Source organism: Gallinula chloropus (assembly GCF_964237585.1).
Source record: "Gallinula chloropus genome assembly, chromosome: 1".
NCBI classification, from domain to species: Eukaryota; Metazoa; Chordata; class Aves; order Gruiformes; family Rallidae; genus Gallinula; species Gallinula chloropus.
The window spans coordinates 203229465-203251324 of record NC_140085.1 but is presented as its reverse complement, the minus strand read 5'-3'; the positions used below and the strand labels follow the sequence as shown (position 1 = coordinate 203251324).

At 42.4% G+C, this 21860-nt stretch overlaps 1 protein-coding gene across 4 annotated transcripts in view; it reads right to left on the bottom strand.

Moving 5' to 3' along the window:
• Positions 1-20709, bottom strand: part of YAP1 (Yes1 associated transcriptional regulator) — a gene marked incomplete at its 5' end in the record, with an annotated part of 88990 nt that extends 68281 nt beyond the window's left edge. For all 4 annotated transcript variants that reach the window (XM_084274827.1, XM_084274828.1, XM_084274829.1 and 1 more), the window contains 2 exons: positions 17195-17442; positions 20392-20709. In XM_084274827.1, the coding sequence (XP_084130953.1) occupies positions 17195-17442; positions 20392-20709 (566 nt within the window). The remainder of the gene's footprint in view (positions 1-17194; positions 17443-20391) is intronic.
• Positions 20710-21860: the final 1151 nt, after the last annotated feature.

The window sequence follows — 21860 nt, the reverse complement described above, 5'->3', positions numbered from 1 at the left end:
TCTGATTTTACCTGGACCAGTAATGGTCAGGCTCATAACATTGTTATTTATCAATACCCCATACTTCAGATCTAAACCACTCTGCTTTTGTAAAACCATTTCCCCCCTCCATTTCATTTTTAGCATGCTTTGATCTAATTATTAAGGTTTTGTGGGAATATTAAATGTCACTTGACCAGGTGTAAAAAACACGCACTGTTAATAAATTAATTTGCTGATCCCTCATTCAAAGTTGCCTACACTAAGTTGTTTATTTCGTGCACATTTTAAACCTGTTAAAGGCTTGAACAGACTGAAATTCTGTTGAGTGCTTGTAGACTTAAAAAAGTAAACATTTATATGCAGCAACCAAAAATCCAAGCTGTCTTACTTTAAATACTCTTATGAAAAATCACAGTATTTTAGATTTCCTAGTTCAGCAAGATGGGTGTTGCCCTCCTAAGTTACAAGGAAAAAAAAGATTCTATACAAAGGCAATAAAATTTGGTTCAAAACAGTGTTGTTAGCACAGTATCCACAAAAGCATAACATATTTTGGCTAACAGCTCAATTCAATGATTAGTTTAACTAAAAAAATAAAAGGACTCAAACTCCACCTAAAACAAAAAAAAGCCAAAACCTCAAACAAAAAAAAAAGCAACCTCAAGGAAACCAACTGCAAAACCACTACACACACACACACCTTTCTCACTTCTGCTGAATTTAGTTCACACATTGAATTTGTAACTACAACAGGCCAAGTTTATACATACTGTGAGAACTTCTTAAAAAGAAGCTCAGAGCTCTTGGTATCAGCTACAGAATGCTTAACAGACCACAGCCAAGTACTATACCTGCCCAGCATTACAGTATGCTTCCTGACCCCGCCCCAGTTCACCAGGTTGTTTATTTCTTCAGGATGTGCATTGGTTGGGATTTGAAAAACCATTTTGTCACTCTAGTTCAGTTTATGTGCAACAAGGAGGTAACTCTACACAGATGTTTGCAATAAAACCTCTTCATTTTGCTTTACAAGCCAGACAAACACCAATGCTTCCAACATTTTTTTTCTCCATATAGCTGATTAAAAAATATGCCTTTTTTCCCTTAATTTATTTGCTGGTTTTGAGGTTCATATTAAGAGACATATTAATGCCTGGTTTTGTCTACCAAACAAACAAAACCAACAGCAAACCCAAACAAAACCTCCAACATGCACCACTCCCTCCAAAAAGAAACCCCAAACTCCCATCTAAACCAATGAGTTGCTATACCAACTTTTCTGTACCTTTTCTGCTGTACCATCCCCACATCAACATACCACATCGTCCTAGCAGAACACTGACATTTTCTGTAAAAATCCTGAAATAGCCCATCTTACACTGCCATGTTTCAGATTACTCCATCCAACGAAACTTGTGCTTCTATAAACAGCATGGAAATGAAAATGCCACAACAGAAGATGTTGATCACATACCTAAATGAGCTCAAACACAAACTTTCTGGTTTAGATTGTGGGGTTTTTATAACAAAATATCTCAAAATACAGTTTTAAGAGTGAAATTTTGTAGACTTTTAAAGCTAATTTTCTTGAGGATTACAGTCAATTAGCTCTCTGACTTTTCAATTAAGAAGAGCTAGTTTTGTATAGCACTGCCATAGGTGCCAGAACATGGGCAGAGAGGAACTGAAAAACCTCTTGGAGGCTCAGAACAGAATGTGGATTCAAGGAAGAATAAACATTATGTCTTATTACAGTCTTACTCTTGGAATGATTCTGTTAAATATACACAATTCATCTGTTTGTAGCTAGCAACATGAGAATACTTCTTAGAAACTTAAGAATTAGAGAGTAACATTTCAGTAAAGCTTTTAAAAATATTTAGATTATCCTGTAAATGTAGTGTTACCATTCAGCTCAGACGTTATAAGGTTGATCAAAATGTTATTTGAGTAACTCACAGGGTAAGAGAGTGTAACAACAGGCTACAGTTAGATCTAAAATATATTTACCTCAGACAATACAAATAGATCAAATCCTGCCTGAAACTGCCCAGGACAGAGAAACGTAGAATCTGTGCATCTGTCCACAGGAAACAGTAATAATATGATTTTGTGTTGCAGAGAATAGTACTGACAGTAATTTAAAAAACAAGCAAGCTAATAAAAAACACTACAGAAAACCCTGCATGACCAATAAGCCCCTCCTTTAGACACCAGTACATCCCAAAAACTAAACAAAAACTGTTTGGCTGGCTCCAAAACTGCTTTAGGCCTTCTAGGAAAATATCACTATATATTTGTAGGGATAAATAAGTTGTTTTTTTTTTTTAATTTGATTGCACCATTTGCTAAAGTTCTGATAAAAGCCACCAACACTGTACAAATTACTTTAAAAGCTCTCAGAACAAAATATTTGCTTTATGATTTTACTGAACACCAACACTAAACTCTCTAAAAGTATTGCTGCTGGGTAAGTGGCTTGTTTTCACTAAAAAGTAAAGCTGGGTTCCTGTGTCACATGGAATGACTTCACATGCATCTCCCTTCAGTGGCATTGCTGATTTAAGGCTTAATTTACTCACACTCTGCAGCTATCACCACTTCCTCCTCTGAGCAGTCACATCACAAACTGGATCAAAGAATCAATCCAAGCAAAAGAAAAAAAAAAAAAAATCACCACAGAAGATTGTTGTATGGCTCATGACATAACTGCACAAGTAACTACACCAGCACAGCAACAGCTATGAAGCTTGGAGAGGCTGCCTCAAAGTCTGAAAACGAAGCTTGTTTTCACTCTTCAAACCCAACTATGAACACCTTTAGCCTCCCTATGTCACACCATGAGTTTCCTTATTCCCATCTCATGTGCCATAACAAATTGTCTAACAACTGACTTGCTGGGATAAATTAAGAACCAGGGAATAGGACCCAAAATAGAGCAAATACCACTGCTGATGGAGTGATCATCTCTGTGTATAAATGTGGCTACCTTGCATTATATGCTCACTACTGGAATCAGCTGTGACACTCAGTGTTCTGAGACTTGTTTTTAATGTAGTTTGATTTGAAAAAGACGCTTTCCCAACAGAACTAGGTTTTTCTCTGTTCAATCTAGTGGTTCAATGTCTGTTCTATCTTGTTCATAAACCCCTAATTAAAAACCACAAATATGGAGGATGATTTCACAAGCAGCAATTTCTTCTATTTTGAACAGGATTCCCTGCTATTATGACTTAACACACAGCATACAGATCATTTAAGAAGCCATGACATGCTAGAATGAATGCTGCTGCTATATTGCCTGTCCAGTAACTTACCAGGACTTCAAGCAGGTGAAAAGGAATTGCATAAATATGATCACCTTAGTAAGCAGTAACATAGAAAACCAGTAGACATCAACCAAGCTTTCCAGGAAGGCAAGTCCATGTATGAATTACTCAATATATACAGGACTAATGTACAGCAGTCATTTGGACAACTTACTCAATGCATATGTGAAAAACACATCTAGATCACCTGGTAAATTCATGGCTCTTAAGTGTGTTAAACTGACTGGAAGATTCCAACAATTTTGAAGCCCCTTTGCAGCTGGGAGAAGAACGATTCCATCTGAACTGCTCAAGTTTTTTTTTAAAAAACTCAGACAATTGTCCCTTATTATCCAAATATCTACCAACTGTCACATTTGAAACACATATCCAGTATCACAAAATCAGTTACAGCTGGTTGAAAAATCAAAGTCAGTCATTTGGATAGCCAGATACTTTAAGCATTTGGTACTGAGATACTAGGTAGAGTAAGACATGGCATTGACAGACAAGATTTTGGAACTAAACTTATGCATAGACTATGAAACGGCAGCTCCCAAACACGGCTGAGACAGACACTTGTTCAGCTTTGCTGGAACTGAGTATATGAAGAATCATCTGCCACACACCCTGGCATTCTTACTTCTCTAATGACATAACCATTTGATTTAAAACCTCCAGACAGGTGTACTATCAGCCACAGGACAAGTTATTTATTCCAGAATAAATCTCACTTGGATTTTTTTTAATGACATATACAAGCAACATTTTACCACACCAGCATACTTCCATTTTGTTGGAACATCTCCCAGGCATAAGCTGGAAGCAAGTGCAGATGACCTTTCCCTTTCAAGGTGAGTGCACCAAGAGAAGGATTTTCATGTCAAAGTTCACAGAAAGACTCAGTTTCTGGAGACACAGCAATCACAGGAGGTGCTAAGTTCCAAAAACTGATGACTAGAAGACCTGATTAGGAACAGCAGCTACCAGATAAGGATAGGTCCTGATATGACATTTACCAGCAAGTAATTAAAGAAAAAGAAACAAGACAGGAGGTAGGAATCAGCAGCTTTTGCAACAGAAACAGGATTCTGGACAACTTCCACAAGGGCCTATGCACTAGGATCCCTGCGAGAAAGAGAGCAGCAGCAGCACAAAGTTTCCAAATGACACAAACTAACCCTTGATCAACTGAAAAGGGAAAGTGCATAGTGAAAGAGCAAACAAGAGAAAGAATACTTTTTCTTTAATTTTTTTTTTAAGATTAAAGGTTCAGAATGGTGGATGTTGCAAAACATTTTCAACCTTTCATCTGGAAAACAACAGAAAGTGGAAAATGCTTAAAGAAAGGCTGGCAGGGACCACCAAAAAAAGCTTCTATCTCAGGAATACCCAGCAGGTTAGGACTCTCTAAATTTCAAAAGAAATAATTTCCAGAGGAAACAGTATTAATCTTGAGCATAACAAATATGCATCAACTATTCATTGTCACTTCCAAAATAAGAACTGGACACCACTGAATGAAGCTGATGGGAGCCAAGCTTAAAACAGAATGAGGCGTTTCTTCATTTGGACAGACAACCACCAAGTCTCCTTGCCAAAGCATGCAGCAGATGCTAAAAGTCTAAGAGTTTCTGTGGCCTCAAAGGAGACATCAGATATCCTGGAGGACAGTTGGAAGCTGGGAGAGTTCTCAGAGTATCACACATGCTTGCCCTTGTCATGTTCTAAGAAATTTGTTCATGATCACCACTGACAAGAAGATGCTGACCTGGACAGGCACTTGGTTTGAATCAATGTAGGCTGTTTAAAGAGATGCTCCTAACAAGCTCTCTCACAAGAGCAAAGTGACAGGGCCCAGCAGTTGCTACATTTTAAAAATGAACATTGTATCAGGAACAGCAGTTGAAGCCTTGAGAACAGTATAGCTACTTCCTCCCTACTCCCATTTTTTTAGTCCCACTTTAACCACACATCATCATCTGATTTTTTTTCCTTCACCTTAATTATAAATATAGCTTAGATATATCACACAAAAGATATTTGTATGAAAAAACACATTATCATCTGATTATGCAGTTCAGCCTTGCTACACCCACCAAAAGTCAAACATTGGTTCTGTGGGATCCACTGGAGGGTTAACAGAGGAAATCCTCAGCTTCTCTGAAATGCTGAGCAGTAGCTGAACGGCTTAATAGCTTTGACAAATAAATGGGCTTTTTTTCTTTAGCAGAAACATTGCCTTGAACAGTGTTCAAGTGATATACTAATCAAAATGAGAAGCAGCTAGTCGGAATGAAACACACATGAAGGTTGTTTTATGGAGCACAACGTAACAGCACCAGTTGCTACTGCGCTGCAGTCTGCATATCTTCATTTCAAAAAATCTTTTTCTTTTGGGACTCATCAGTTTGATAAACTAAATGCCTCCAAGAATTTGCATCTTATTTTTTTTTTACAGTTGCAAGACAGACATCAAATTTCAGCTGGAAGAACAGAACAACATCTCCTATACAGAATCACAAGGTTGGAAGAGACCTTTGAAGATCATCAAGTCCAACCATTCCCATCCTATGCTAAACCATATCCCTAAGTACCTCATCTACCTTTTTTTTTTGAACACATCCAGGGATGGTGACTCAACCACCTCCCTGGGCAGCCTGTTCCAGGCCCTGACAACTCTTTCACGAAAATTTTTTTTTTCTAATGTCCAATCTAAACCTGCCCTGGCACAGCTTCATGCCATTTCCCCTTGCCCTATCTTCTGTCACCTGGCTGAAGAGGCCATCGTCCACCTCTCTACAATCTCCCTTCAGGTAGTTGTAGGTGGTGATAAGGTCTCCCCTCAGCCTCCTCTTCTCCAGGCTAAACAGCCCCAGCTCCCTCAGCTGCTCCTCATGGGATCTACCTATAAAAAAACCCCACGTGCGTCTACTTCTTTTGCAGAGGGTGCATTTTGCAGGTGGACTAAATGAAGAGACACAAATACCTGGGTATCTACCCACATATGGTATGTGGGGCTGGAATATTTTAATCAACAGTGCATATGTAACTGAAGGGTTAGTATTCCATGCTCTGGTGACTTTGTATCACAACTGCTGGTAAAGGCAGTAATGATCAAATATATCTATTAGTAAAAGTTTTATAGAAGCTAGTTATGAAGTAAAAGCGTCATGCATTAGCTAAGTTTTACATATATAGATATGTAATTTTTCAAAGTTATAGGCAAATTATGTACAGGTCCTGGCAAAGTGAGAAGACAGCTTCAGAACCTCCCTCTACTTCACATAAATTCCATAGAAACAAACTTGTTCTACATTCACAAGAGTACAGTGGCTTCTCGTGAGGGTAAGAGACTTCTTCCCATAAATGTATTCACACAAAAATTATCCATTACAAAAGCCAATAATTTTCACTTTATTGCAATCCCCTCAACTATTTGCTAAGTTAGCTGTTACCTTGGCTTAGAAAGTACTTAAAATCCTCCCCCTTCAGTTTCACAGAGCAAGTCTTCAAGGCCATTTTAAAAGGGCAAATCTTGGCACAGACCAGGGCCTACACTGCTACTCCAACAGGGCTGCAGAGCGGGGAATCAACTGAAGTTCACACACAGTCTCCATCTCAGCATAAACAGGATTCAAAGTGCAGCCCTGAGCAAAAGCCACACAAATTGTTGCACCAGAAGAAAAAAAAAAAAGCCCCCACCTTCTGCTTCCCCCTCCCTTTTCCAATGCAACCTTAAAACCAGAATTTGGACAATGGGAACCACAACTATGAAACTGAATTAAGATTCACTTTTCCTAGAGCCGTTACCACGTATAACTGACATTTGACTCATTAAGAAAACAATGGCCTGTCCAAGTTCATCGACAAATCTCTATAATACAAAGCTGATCATGTCAAGATCCATCTAACACTAATTAAAAGTGGGCATAAAGTTGAATTTCAAACTGTTTTTTAAAATAATATAATTAAAGCTTCCTTTGACCTTATTAATAAGGATGCTAAAATATTGTTAGCAAACTGTTTATGCTGTTTCATATCTTCTCTTCCTTATGCCTAGCCAGTGACTCTATTATCAGGATGTGAAATATCCAAATAGATGTTTTTTCCAGTTATTAAGCATTAGAGTTAAAAAAAAACAAACAAAAAAATCCCACACCAAAAACCCTAACAACAAAACAAAAGCCCACAAGGATACTGATTATAACAGTATCCTCTGTTATCTACTTATTGTTTGGTCCCAATATCTTGGTCCTGCTTTGGAATAGTTTCAGAATAAGATTCCCATGAAAAGTGGAAGCCTGAAAGATCAGTTCTGAAAGGGAACACTTAACTTCAATCCAAATGTTAAAGTCACTGGCTACAACAGCTTAAGTGACACACACGGATGGAAATTAAGTGTGAACATGCTTAGGGACAGAAGGTAGGAAGATGAAACATGGTTGTGCACTGGTGATAACACATGTACAATTATGTCAAGAGACATGTAACAAAAAGCTCTCAGAAAAATCTCTGCACACATAAACAGGAACGCAGGCAGTTTAGCTTAGGCTCATGCATACAAACCTCTGTGACCACAGAAAATGTTGGTTTTCACTGAAGACTGGCAGTATTTACATCTTTTTACTGTTAAATGAGTCTAATTCATCTTGACCCAAAGAACAGAAGTCAGTGGACATCTAAACTCCAATTAAAGCACAGTACTACTTTTCTTCTACCAACATGTTTTTAATATATGTACAAAAATGGCCTATGAAGTTGTGCACAGAACATCCTTCCAAGCCCTTTCACTGTGTCTTTGTAATGGCCTTTTATACCTCAGATTACACCTTTTAAATGATATCTCATCTCACTGCATATGCTTTGCTCATACAAAGCTGGTTACTCTGACAGTGACAAAGGTTCTGCAAATAAAAAAAAAACGCCACTGAATGTGCACATTGGATATTTAGGTCTACCAATTATATTAACTATGCCATCACTATATTTAGTAAATCTGGAAAGATATTTCTCTTTTACTCTATTTTTCACCATTCTAAAGAGACTATATATAAAGGTTAAAATGGAAGTAACTGCAAAGGACTTGCCAATCAAGCTTTTCAAACAGGAAAAGCAACAACTTGAGAAGTGAGATCCTATGAGAAAAAGTAACCGTGAGTTGAGTTTCTTTCCTTTACCAAGAATCCCATTTTGCCCATGCTTGTTCGCTTTCAGTAAATGTTTTATTACGTCATGTCTAATTTTACAGCTTATCCAGAAAAGGCAAAAAGTTTACTTAGCATTTCATATACAACACATAAGCAGAAAGGGAAAGGCATCCTTAAAGCAGTAACGCTATTTAAATGAACTTGCATAGTGCAGTCAGACTTCCACAAAGATCTCCATAAATCAGAACTTATTGGAGATAAACTAGCAATAGTAAGTGACCTTTACTTGGCTTTCCTATAAAACAGCAGAGGGAAAAAAAAAAAAACCTGGTTTCACAGCCTCAATGTAATAATCAATAACTAAACTTAACCACTAACACTGATTTAAGTTACCAAACAGCACGTCAGAGACCCAACAAAAGGGATCTGGTCTTTCACTATGAGAGAGCAAAGTCTCATTAGTGAAATTAAAGCAAAGTCCAAGACTGTTTTCAAGACAGCTTTGTTTCCTTAGCAACTGACATGACTGACAGGCAGTAAACTGGTAAAAGTCTTACTTTACAAGGCAGCTTTATATTATTAGCTTGACTTGCCCAGCAATTTAGAAAACCTAGCTATACATGCCTGAAACACAGCCTGAAGTAACTTTGTTAAAAGCCAAATAAAACACCAGCAGAGTGAATCCCAGCAAACAGACTCCAAGCAGCAATTCAAGAGGCCATGAAACAGCAACACAGCTTAGTCACGCCTTTCAAAAACTCCAGTTCTCCAAAAAACCCCTCAAGGTTTATTTATCAAAAAGTAGCTATTAGGTACCACTTTTACATTAAAAACAAATTTCCCTCCATGTTCTAGAGTCCTATTTAAACACTTAACACAAAATAGAGCTTATTTTTCCTTTACATAGGAAATTTACTAATAGCTTTTTTCGATATAAGGTTTAGGAAGCTGTTTGTAAGTTCAGCCATTACAGGGCAGCTATCTCTTAACATTCCAATACAAAAACTCCCACCAAAAATTTTGTTTCACATTATGCTAACCCCCAGGCTGTCAAATTTCCTCTACAGACAATTCCAACTTTCTCTTGGGTCAACTTACATGGCACCCTTTGCCCAGAGAATCTGTGGCTGCCCTGGCAGTGTTCAAGGCCAGGCTGGATGGGGCTTTGGGCAACCTGGTCTGGTGGAGGGTGTCCCTGACCAAACAGGGGGTTGGAACTGGATAGTCTTTGAGGTTCATCCAACCCAAACCACTTTGTGATTCAATGATCCTGACCACATCTTGGGGACACCTGCCAGAGGGCTGCTACCCATTGAAATCTCCTGTAATGGTCCTGCATACAGGCAATTTAGATTTTTTTTAGAATTTACAAGAGAAACGGAGACATTTAAATAATGAATCTAATCACACACAGCTTGGTGTGGAGGAGGAGGGGGAAAAAAAAAAAGAGGAAGAAAACCTCACACCTTGAAAGAGATAATAATGTTTACACAAATAGTGAATGAGTGAGTTCTAACATTGCATTTTACTGCACGTGCACGTTTGGACTGTACACACACTAAATGCAAACATGTTGGAATTCATAAAAATACAAGGACACAATAAAACTGAGCAGCTATCAGTTTCAAAAGGTTAAACTAAATCTAATTACATCTAAATCATCTAATCATCTAAATTTGTTCCCAGATATGAAGATAAATACATGCAATGGTCTGGCCACATAGAGAAAGAAGAGAGAAATCTCTAGTTTTGGCTGACAGCTTTATAGCTGTTTACCTCATTTTTGGGTGGGTTTTTTTTGGTTGGTTGTAGTGGGGAAGAATGTGGGGAGGAACACTGGACAGGATGCCTAGTCTTAATCCAGAGCCTGAAAAAAATTGCTGGTAGTTAATATTTTACCAGTTTTAACAATTAATCTTCTACCTCATCCCTGAGTAATTTATCTTGCTCTTCTGGGTGTCATCCAGTAACTGCTTATGTCTGAGGTGAAAATGTTTCTTTGGGAGCAAACTAGGAACCATGCTTTAATTTTTCATGTGACCTAATTTAGGTCCCACAGTTAAATATTTCAGCATTTCCAGTGCCAATAAGTTGCTTTCTCTGAAAGTCTACTGTAAAAATGGATAAACTGAGTCCACCTTGCCTCCTCCATCAGCTTTTAAAAATCTACAGTTCTTGTGCCACAACTGCAGGGGGAAGCTGGGCAAACTATAAGGAGGGTTTATATTTGGAATTTTGAAGATACTGATTTATTTATTTTTTCCATGAGAGGAAAGCAATGATTCTTGTTACAGCAGGTATGGTTTTATGGTCATATGACACTCATCAGTTCAACTCCATTTACACATTAGAAGTAATTTTTTTGCAAAAACTGGTGGGGTAGTGCCTGTCTTACTTTCATGGGAACTTTCAAATTAACCTCCTCTTAATATTTTACTGCTTTCAATCAAGTAGGAATTTCCATGATGTGACTGATGGGTTACACCACGCCACAAACCAGATGCATACTTAAACAAGCTACAACTATAATCCTTTGCCATATTCAACATACAGAAGAAAGTCAAAATGCTAAGAGAGCCCAGAAGACATCATCTTGATTTGTGTCAAATTCTTGTTTGTCTTTAGAGGAGGTCAAGACCTGAGAAAACAAAAGTGGTTCCACAGCGCTGTAATTGCTCCCACAGAGCTTGATGTCACAGCTTCTAACCAAACACAACCTGACCAAATCTTTAATAAGCAGAAGCATCTTTTTTAAACATTAAATTCTGACTTAACTTTAATCAAAAGCCTTTTCTTACACTGGTCAGAAAGACTCTTAACCCATTATAAAAGCCTAGTTAATGAAGATCTGTCACCATTACAGCTTTCAACATAATACAAAGTTCTCAGACCACAGTAAGATTAAAACTGGTCTCAAATTTGATTCAGGAGATAGGAAAGAATTGTTACAGCGTTAGGCATTGAAAGCATGTAAACCAAAACTACACCAGTGTTCTCAACAAACAGCTAAAGCAGAAGGAATTTTGACCAATTCCATAATGGAAGTTGAAAGGTTTACTTTTGCTTGTTTGCTTCTTTAAAAAAACATATTTTTCCTCATTGAATGAGCCCTGTGTTAATACTACTTTTTTTTTTTTTTTTGAGTATGCCACTGCTTTCTCTTCATTGCACAAGTACTCAGATCCCACTTAGATCTATAAGAGTTATATTCAAATTGTATTTTCTACACCTGGTACATGCTCCCCTATAGCATTAGAAGTTCTCGGTAGAGGGTTGGTTAAACTACTGCTCTTTGGAATTTATGGAAAGATAGCAACAGGTACCAAATGAGAGACTATAAAGTGTAAATATTATTTTTATGAGAGATATACTGAAAGGCAAAACTGGTGGGAGGAAAAAAAGTACAAATCAACAGCCAATTTGAAAAAAAAAAAATCCTCAGACATAATTTAATTACTATTTTACAACTAATTGCCACAGTTCCTATATTTTTTCCCAGTGCTATTTTAATCTGAAGATAATAGCACAAGAAGTTCTGCACCTATTTTACACCAATATGTGGAAGAACTTTTTCCACAATGAGGGTGACAGAGCCCTGGGACAGGCTGCCCAAGGGGATTGTGGAGTCTCCTTCTTTGGAGATATTCAAGACCTATCTGGACGCCTACTTGTGTGACCTGTCCTAGGGAACCTGCTTTGGCAGGGTGGTTGGACCCAATGACCTCTGGAGGTCCCTTCCAACCCTTATGATTCTGTGATAATAAATGCCCATATGATTATAAATAAGAGGAAGATGTATTTGTGAAAATCACAGGGTATGTTTTTTGGTTTACCTGAAATCACATCTATTAAACTGGTTTTTGGACCAGTCTTATAGAATTAGCATGTATGGCAGGGTATTAAATGCACAGATATCATCATTTGCAACTTTTCCCAAGCAAAACAAAACTAGACACAAGAACAGCACTGTGTGCCATTGCTTTCACCGATGCCCACCCACTAAGCTGGCTTCAATTTCTCTGAATTCAGAAGGCTGAAGATGTACATTCAGTCCTCCTCCCAGCTCAGCCTTAGCACTAACACAAATAAAGCTGTTTTCCCCTTATTCTCCCCCTCCTCTCTTCTGAAGGTATGGAAATCTTTAGTACAACTTTCTTATCATTGTTCTTTCATGGGACTCTTCAAGTAAAAGTCAGAATAAAAGATACACTTCACAGTACTACAACTGTCTTCCACAACAAAAAAAAGCATAATCTTAAGTTTCCAAAACTTACTACACATTGTTTTACTCAAAGTGTTTTAATTAATTTCTTTCCTCCTGCTACATTCTGAAACTGAGTGACATTTTCCCCTATAAAAAATCTTTTTAAAAAAATATATAGAATAACCATGAATGTTTTCAAAACCACACAGAAATAATAAATATAAAATTAAATTAATTTGGCATTAGAAGAAAGAATTACAATCAGAAAAATCTTCAACTGTTTTTTTAGTATAAAAAGCATGGTTAAGTGGACAAATCCATCAAGAGCAGTGGTCGCAGTTTTGGTTTCCAACAAAACAGCTCTCTTAGTGACAAACCAGCCCCAATTATAGAACCATAATCACAAGAACTCACATTACCTGATGAATCTGGATACGCATTTCCCCAGTAAATTAAGGTATACAATAAAATATGCAACTGTGCCAGCAGTTTTTCCAAGAAACATCTCCCACCCTGGAAGACTAAGATTACTTTGGCGGGGTAGGGAGGAGAGAAGGAAGAGGAGAGCAGGTGATATTGGTGTAGTGGGTGGTTCCAGTCAGGGGATGCAAGAGAAATTTTAACAGCACTGCTGGATATTTTCCACATGACACATGAGTAAAGAAAAAGCACAGCAACAAACTTCCCCTGTTATCGTAAAATGATTTGGTTTCATAACATCCAAAGCCATGCCTCTGGATAGAGCACATAAGAAATGTGTAACAGCAATGCGTTTTCAAGGCTTCTGCCAGATGGGTAAACACCTCAACACACCCACAGATACTAATGAAAACCACCTTGGCCTCCTTCAGGAAGTCATTCAACACTTCACAGAAAAAAAATAGGAAGTTGTTGATAAACTGCTTGCAAGAACTACTTCCTGTAGGAAAAATAATTACAAGACTTGTTTGCTGGACAATCAGTTAACTTTTCCTCACACCACCAAATGAGAAGTATTACACAAGCTTAGTATTACTCTTTTCATCCTTACAAAGTTAAAATGGTACAAGAGTAGTTCTAAAACTGAGGGAATCTTGCTTTGTCTTTCTGCAAGTTGTGGTCTGTTACTCCCATAGCATATTATCTTTTGCCTAGAGAGCGATCCCCCGTCTTTCTCCATAGTTCACTGAAATGTCAGCCAGCAGCTGGCTCACAGGAAGTGGTTAAAAGCAATGCAGTTGACATCGCCACACAAACCAAGCCAGTCTTTTTCACTGCCTGTTTCAGAATGGACTGATGCACTCCGCACAGCAGTGCTGAGATGACTCAGACATGACCACTTACTAACCAGGCAAGTCTTGGCTTCCGAGTTCTATTTAAGTAGCAGTTTCAGTCAAAGCACAGAATTGGTTTTATCTAAGCATGACTTAACTCACTGCCCAACTTCACCTGCATTTTCACTAACAGAACATTACACTCCACAGTCCTACTCTCAGAAGGACAACAGCAAGAAGAACCCTGGTCAACAGAGGTCTGGTAAACCGTCTGTTGGGCTTTCATACATAAATGGGTCGGTCTATCTAGATGGCAGACAGATTTACAAAAGCAGTTCTGGTAGCTACACTACCACCCTTACCCACCTTTAATCTGTATGGCTACATGTGTGGTGTTTATTTAAAATACCTGGCCAGTAACTCTGTGCATGTATCTATACAGGCAGACAAGTATTTTCTCTCCCACACACACTATTTTCATTTCTTTGCACAAACTACTACGCTTGCAGTGCTTGACCCACTGATTAGTGGAAGTGACTCTACTCCAGACTTAAGTATGGTACTCCGTTTTACATTATCCTGTTTGTGCTGTAGTATATTATGGTAACTATAACCATAAGGCTTACTGACATCTGGAAAAAATCTATTACTGTTACCTATTCTGCGAAGATCTTTCTAGAGCCTGATTACCAGACTGCTCATGGAGTGGCTACAGAACGGAGCAAATGGAAACAAAGAGCAATGCAGCCAATCCAACAAAAAAAAAAGCTGAATTCTTGGAAGAGGCATCAAAACTCTGCATATATGGTAGAGGGAACCACACCGAATGTATTTAGTATCAGCAATCTCAGTGCTCCTGCTTCAAGCAAACGTTTAAGGTGTAACTAGACAAAATGCGCATTGTAGGTACAAGACAGAACTTATCACTCAACACTGCAAAAGGTTCTGAAATACAAACTCCCTACTCCAAAATAATTCTTAGATTTCTTTGGATTTCCTAAGCATGCAAAGCAAACATTTTACTAGTACATGAAGTACTTTTTACAAGTTTTCATGAACACCAGTGAAGTTGATGGATCTCACCTGTAGAAAGTACTAAAATCACCTTTTAGGAACAACAAGTGTTCTTCAAGTGTGAACAGAGCCTTCAGAACTTCCTCATTAGACTCTCCCATACCACAGCATCACCCAAGGAAAGCCAAAAGAAAACAGCCCATTAAGCTGTTTAAAATCTCCCCAAGGTCAGCATGTGACCCAGCAGGGAGAGGTTCAAAAAGTACAGCCTTTATTTTTCTTCCTAACAACCTGGTTTGTTTCCACTCCTTTCCCCTTCAAGACACATCCTTCACAGCTAGCAGCTCTTTCAATCATTTACTTTGGATGTCTGCTTGAGAACAAATGATCTTGCTCATGCAGATGAGTTTGCCAGACTTGTGTGTACTTTCCAGTCTCAGGCTCTTTATTGTTCTTGCTGAAATCTGACCCTTTGAAATGGATACCAGGACACCAAGAAAGGACAAGAAGAAAAAAAAAAACAATCCCACAACAAAACCCACCAACACCACCCCCCCCAAAAAAACCCCACAGCCCCAAAAAAAACCCTTGCCAAAAAAAAAAATTGTAACTATTTTTAATGGTAATAATGAAACTGCAGAAAAGCTTTCCAAGAACAAATTTTTCACTGATTTCACCTGAACGAGCATAGTTTTTCAAAGTTGGTTATAAGAGCGCGAAGGCATCCTGCCTCTCTCAAACTGTTCTATTTTCTGCAAAACTGTGTTAAAAACAAACACTTGTGACAATAAAACTTAAAAATCAAACACTTCCACTGCTTTATCAGCTGTTCCTTAAGACCGCTCTCTAGCACAGTCAAAACCGAGTTTGCTTTTAGTTTCAAAACTCAGCCTGTGCTTTCCTCAAGGTCCAATCAGCTACAGTTCTCAAATAGCATAAACTCACGCAGTAAAGAAAATTAAAAATCCATTTGTGCCCACTGAAGAGCTCACATTCTAGAACATTTGCCACAGAAAATACCACTTCTCCAGGATCTATAGCTAATGCTCATTTTCACATTCATCATAGAGAACCATGGCTTTCAAAAAGTAACCTTTGGGCTCAAGCAATGTCAGGCAACTGCTGTAACCTCTTTTCAGTTAAAAAAAAGTGTTGCTAATGTCTCTGTATGGAAACACCATTGCTATGGGAACAAGAAACAGTTTTAAGAAGTTCTGCAAGTTCCATTTTCACAATGTAAATTTGTTTTCGAAGATACAAACTCAACTACTTCAACAAAAGGCACATAGTAGTGACAATGTTTCAGCCAGGAAGGTAGGGTTAAAGATGTTTTTCTTGGCTGAAACAAGTTTTACATGAATGATGCACTGTGCTGCCCCTCCGCTCTCCGGGCCCTGAAAACCACATATAATGGGTTATTTAGAGACTTGCAGTTAAATAAAATATTCAGAATATAGTAAAAATATTTGAAGGCCAATTATGTGTCTTGGTGGGCACGTTTTCAGTGAGAAGGACAAGCTCCCGCTGTTTTAGAAAAACTATACGGCATAAAAGAAAACGCTCCCTGATGGATTTAGGTGTCAGATGGCTGGCATGTGCAGCCTCTCCTCAGTTATAGAGAAGGTGATACTAATTTCACTACAGGAAAAAGCTACAGCTGTAGGATGTGAAACAATTGTTAGAAGTTCTGCAATTTCTCTTTCACTGTGGTGAACGTAGATGAGTTAAGAGTTACAGACTCAAGCACTGCAATCAAACACTTCTATTTCTCTCCTCCTGAGCAGAGAGTAGGTGAAAGTGTTTTAATTGTGTACGCACACAAATGAGTTTGTTAAAAAATAGTGAGCCCTGATATAATCTCACTAGAATGGATTTTAAACTTACTCCATACTTTTACATCTGTATCAAAAATGAGGAAAGATTTATTTTGACCTGACTGAGAATCCTCACAAGGTTCAGCAAACCCAGAAGTCACATTGTCCAAAATCCACTATGTGCATTTCACTGATTTTCAGTATATAATATAATGAACGTTCTTCAACTAAGAATACAGGATAAATATTCACAGAGTACCACGCAGTTTTCAGAAGCAGTAGAGTGTTGATAGGGGTTAAATACTGAAGTGGCAGGATTTCCTAGTTTAAGCCAGGAGCATATTTTTTAAAAGATGTATTTCAAACACAGTGAAATTTAGTAACATTCAACTTCAGTAAAAAAAACAACCAAAAACAAACAACAGAAAACAACCAGAGATACAGCTATGTGAAAACAATCTTTACTTACTTAAGGAAGTATCTCTGTCCAGATGGTGTCTTAGCCATCTCCCAGCCTGGTGGCAAAGGTACATCATCAGGGATCTCAAATGAAGACTGGCGGAGATGTTGAGAAGACGGAGCTCCAGGCCCTGTCACTACTCCAGAGGGTGTAAGTGTCCCTGGAGAAACAGCTCCCAGCTGCAGCGATGCTGGAGAGGAATGAGCTCGGACATGCTGAGGGGTCAGAGCGCCTGCCGTCCCTGCATCAGTGCTGGCCTGCCAGGAGTGAAATTATTCCCATTAAGATTTTTGTATTTCCACAGAAATGCAGCTGTCAGAAGACATTTCACTTTAAATGAATCTTTCAGAAGAAATTCAGAAGTTAGTCATTCTAAAGTTCTGCTTATTTTCCAGTTGTTGCTGTTTCAAGACAGCATCAAAGTAGGCAGATTCATTAGCATCACAAAAACCCTTTTGTACTCAAGAAATATTAATTATAAATATGTGCTGTGTGCCTTTAGTTTTACTTTAAAAACTAAACTTCTTGCCCCTTTAGGAAAAAAAACACTCCCGCTGTCAGCAAACCTCATAAGGCATGCTTCATGGACTAGACTGCACCCACCCATTACCATCGTGCACCCACTTTCTGCTGGAGGAGTTAATTTCCCACTCTCCTTTTGAAATGGGGCTGTGGGGTTGCAAGAACACCCACATATACCCTCTGCAGAGGTTTAAATGAGTACACAAGTAGAAAAGCAACAAAGAAACGCCAAATGACAGCAGTGAGTTCCAGTGGAGGATGACTCCTGAACTCATCCCTAAAGAAAACCATTTACAAGACTGAACACAAAATTTCCTAACCCATAAACAAACCGCATTTTAAGGGTATCTGGAGCTTACAAGCAGCCTGTTCATGCTCTATTCAAAGCAAAGCTTCAGCAAACTGTTGAACCAGTCAACCAGAAGTGACTCACAAAACCATTCACCAGTTACCAGTCATAGAACTTCTCTGCCAATAGTAAATACGTGCCCAAAGTGAAACAGAAAAAGCAGCTCTGAAAACCAGGTTAAAGTAATACTGGCCTTTTATATATATATATATATATATACACACACACACATATATGTCCCTATTAATTGACTTTGTAGCTACACCAGAACAACACAGACACCTGTAATAAGATGCAGGTATCAGCCCCTGCCACACCTCTCTACACAAGGTATTGCACCACGCATGAGGCCCCGTGTATATACTCTTGACAATTCTGCTTCACTGCGTCTGTAGGCAAGCACACGTTAGGTCTCATATCTTAAACTGGAAATTAATTAGCTTACATTGAGATTTGAACAAAATACGCAAGTTGCAAGCCAAGTGGATCTGAGGCATTATAATTCTTGAGAAACGGGGAGAACTGCAGAAACTTACAGGGAGAATTACAGAAACTTGAAGGCCTTTTCTGTGCAACTGAGTATTTCTGTGGCACAACTAAACAAAACGGAAAACGAGAGGAGTCTGACTTTAAAAGACAGTCCACAGTGAAGCAAACGATTCCCTGGCTTTAGCTGGATTTCAAGTTTACGTTTTAGGAACCACCGACTGGCACGAGGACAGGTGACCAAACTAAACAGATGAAGAGTAACATATACAAACAAGATAACGCCAAGCTTAAAAGCACAAGCTGTATGAACGTCACACACTTAAGTGCATTTCAAGCGCAGCAGCAGCTATTGAACTGCAGTTACCGCACCTAACGAGGCACAGCCCCAAGCGCAAGCCAAAGGCACGCCAGTTCACGTTTGTGCCCAACGGAACTGCATTAAGACTGGCACAACTTGGGGAAAAACTAAGCACAACCACGTTACTCCTCGCCGGGCTTCACTACGCTATCGAAGGTCTGCGGGGCAGGCGCAAGGAGAACTAGAGCCGCAGCCCCGCCCCACCCCTTTCTTTCCAGCCTCGCAACAAGAAGGCCAGACTGATTTTTCGCGTTATTTGGAAAATGAATTAACTCCTGTGCTGAGAGGGTACGCGCCAAGGTTCAGCCTGGAGCGAGCTCCCGAAGCAAAGCTGTAAACCCCTCAAAACAGAAGTTTAATAATGGAAATGTTGACAGACCCTTAACGGCCGGAGTACCAGGCTCCAGTACACAGAGCGAGTGTCACTCCTGCTGGCTGCACGGGTAAAGCAACAATGGCCAATAATAATAAAAACTATTTTATAGCTTAACAACAAAGTTCATTACTTAATAAAACACTCGAGTAGGCACTGCTTCCTTCCAAAAAGTTGGTAACAGCAGCCTAAACATTAACTTTCCGGTGTATTTGCACCAACACTTTGTTCTTGGCACAAAAGTCACTCTGCTTCCAGACCAAAGGCTCCCGGAGGCCGAGCGCCGGCCCTGCCCCACATCCCCCGGGGCCGGCACGGCCGAGGCCCGGCAGCCCCCAGTCCCGCGCGTCCCGGCCTCCAGGTCTCGCCTTTCGGGCCGCTCCTGCCCAGGGTTAACCAGGCGGGTTAACTCGGCGGACCCTCGACGCCTTCAGACCCGAAGGGAGGCTGGGGAAGTAACTTCTGGAAGCGTGTGCGGGGGTTAATTCCTACTCAACCCCGCGCAGCGACGAAATGGTGGAAACGCCACATCCATGTTGTCTGGAGGGGGGAGCCTGGCGCTACCCCCCTCAACAGCCGGGCAGCGCCACGACTCAAGGGGATTAGACCTCAAAGCGAAATCCTCCCCGTCTTCCCAGCAAAGCGCTTTCACACAAGTTTTAGGGGCTCCCCCCGCCGTCGCCGCCTCGGCCAGGCCGAAGAAGCGACGGCGGGTCTCGCCAAGGAGCGGATGTGGAGTCCGAGGCCCCGCCGGAGACCGGGCCAGAGCCAAGGGCCTCCCGCCGCGCCGCCGACTCCCCTCAGCCCCCAGAGGCGCGGGAGGAGAGGGGCCAGCGGCGCCCCCACCCCTGGGGAAGAACTAAAGGGGGAGAGAGCCGAAGCAGAGGGCGGGCTCCCCCGCAAGGCGAGGAAGGAAGAAAGGCAGCGAGCGCCCCAGCGGCCCCGGCCGGCGCCCCCCGCCCCGCTCAGCCCCGCGGAGGGCGGATTCCCGCCCCGGCCCCCTCCCCCACACGCCTCCCCCGGGAGGAGCTCAGCGGCGGGGAGGGAGGGTGAGCGCACGGCCCCCCACCCCCCCGCCCTGCCTGCCCGCGGCGCGGCCGCCCCCTCCCCCTCACCTGGCGGGAGTGGGCCTTGGGCTCGGGCGGCTTGAAGAAGGAGTCGGGCAGCTTCCGAAGCCGCATGGGCAGCGTGTGCGGCACGTTGGCGCCCTTGGGGTTCATCACGGCGTTGAACAGCGCCTCCAAGTCGGTCTCCGAGTCGCCCCGCACATGGACGATCTGGTGCCCCGCCGGAGGGGGCCCCGAGCCCGGGGGCTGCGCCGCGCCGGCCGGGGCTCCCGACACCGCGCCCGGGGGCTGCGGCGGCGGCTGCTGCGAGGCCGGGGTTTGCGCTGCCTGCGCTGGCTGCTGCGGTTGAGGCTGCCCAGGATCCATGTCTCCGTCGGGACCCCCCGGCGCTTCCCTGGCGGGGCTCGGCGGCTCAGAGCCCGGATTCCCAGCCCCGCATGCCCCGCTTCCCGGGCCGCGGCTCGTCCTGCTGTCGCCGGTGCTTCTCACCCCTCGACAGGGAATCCGACCCGGTCGCAGCAACTGGCAAAACAACTCTGACCGTGCGGCGCTTCCCTGAGCCCGGTCCAGCCCGGCCGGCGCCTCTGTCCCGGCGGCGGAAACTAACTCACACAACACACCAAACAAAAGTTCAGAGTTACGCCCGCCCGAATCACTCTCAGCCGCCGGCTCCGCCCCTCCTGAGCCCGCCCGCACCGCATCCGACCGAAGCAGCCTGTGCCGCGCGGCTCTCTTGCGTGCGCCCGCCCGCACCGCCTCCCGCTCGGGGGGCGCCCGGCGCAGGGGGCGCTGCCCGGCAACCCCCCCAAGACCCCCCACCGCGCCCGGCCTGCGGCTGCCTCACGCCTCGGCTCGCCCGCCGCCCCGCCTTGGGCGCCCGCACCTCTCCTGGCTCCCGCCCGCCCGCCCTGGGCCGCCGCGGAGCGGTGCCGCCAACCAGAACTTTTTTTTCCTTTCCCGAACTTCAATCCCAACTTCCAGGCTGCCGCTCGGCGAGGGGGTGGGCAGCTGCGTTCCCCTCCCCCGCCGGGCCGGGGGTGCGCCCACACACGCGTCCCGCCCGCGGGGAGCGAGGGGGAGTTCGGCCCGGGACCCCGCTTCCGGCCAGCCCCTCCCGCAGCGAGGGCAGCCGCGGCGGCGGCGGGGCCCGGCCCTTCTCGGGGTGAGGAGGCGGCCGGGCCCGGCCTTTCGGCCCTCGGCTCACCTGGCGGTGGCGGGGCGGCCGCGCCCCGGGCGGCCCCGAACTCCCGGCGCTGTTACCGCGCGGGCCAAAGCGAGGGCTGGCAGGGAGGGGAGACGGGGGGGCCGTTCGGCGCGGCCCGGGCCGCCTGACGCACTTTCTCCCAATTCCGCAGAGATTTCACTGTCCCCGGAGCCTCCCCCCACAGTTATGCGTCGCGGGACTGGAAAGCTGGCTCATAAAGAGACATCTGAAGAAAAAAAACATTTATTAGATAAAAGGGGTGAGGGACGGGCAGACAAAACCTCCAGAACAGCTCCAAGAAGTATGAATGCAG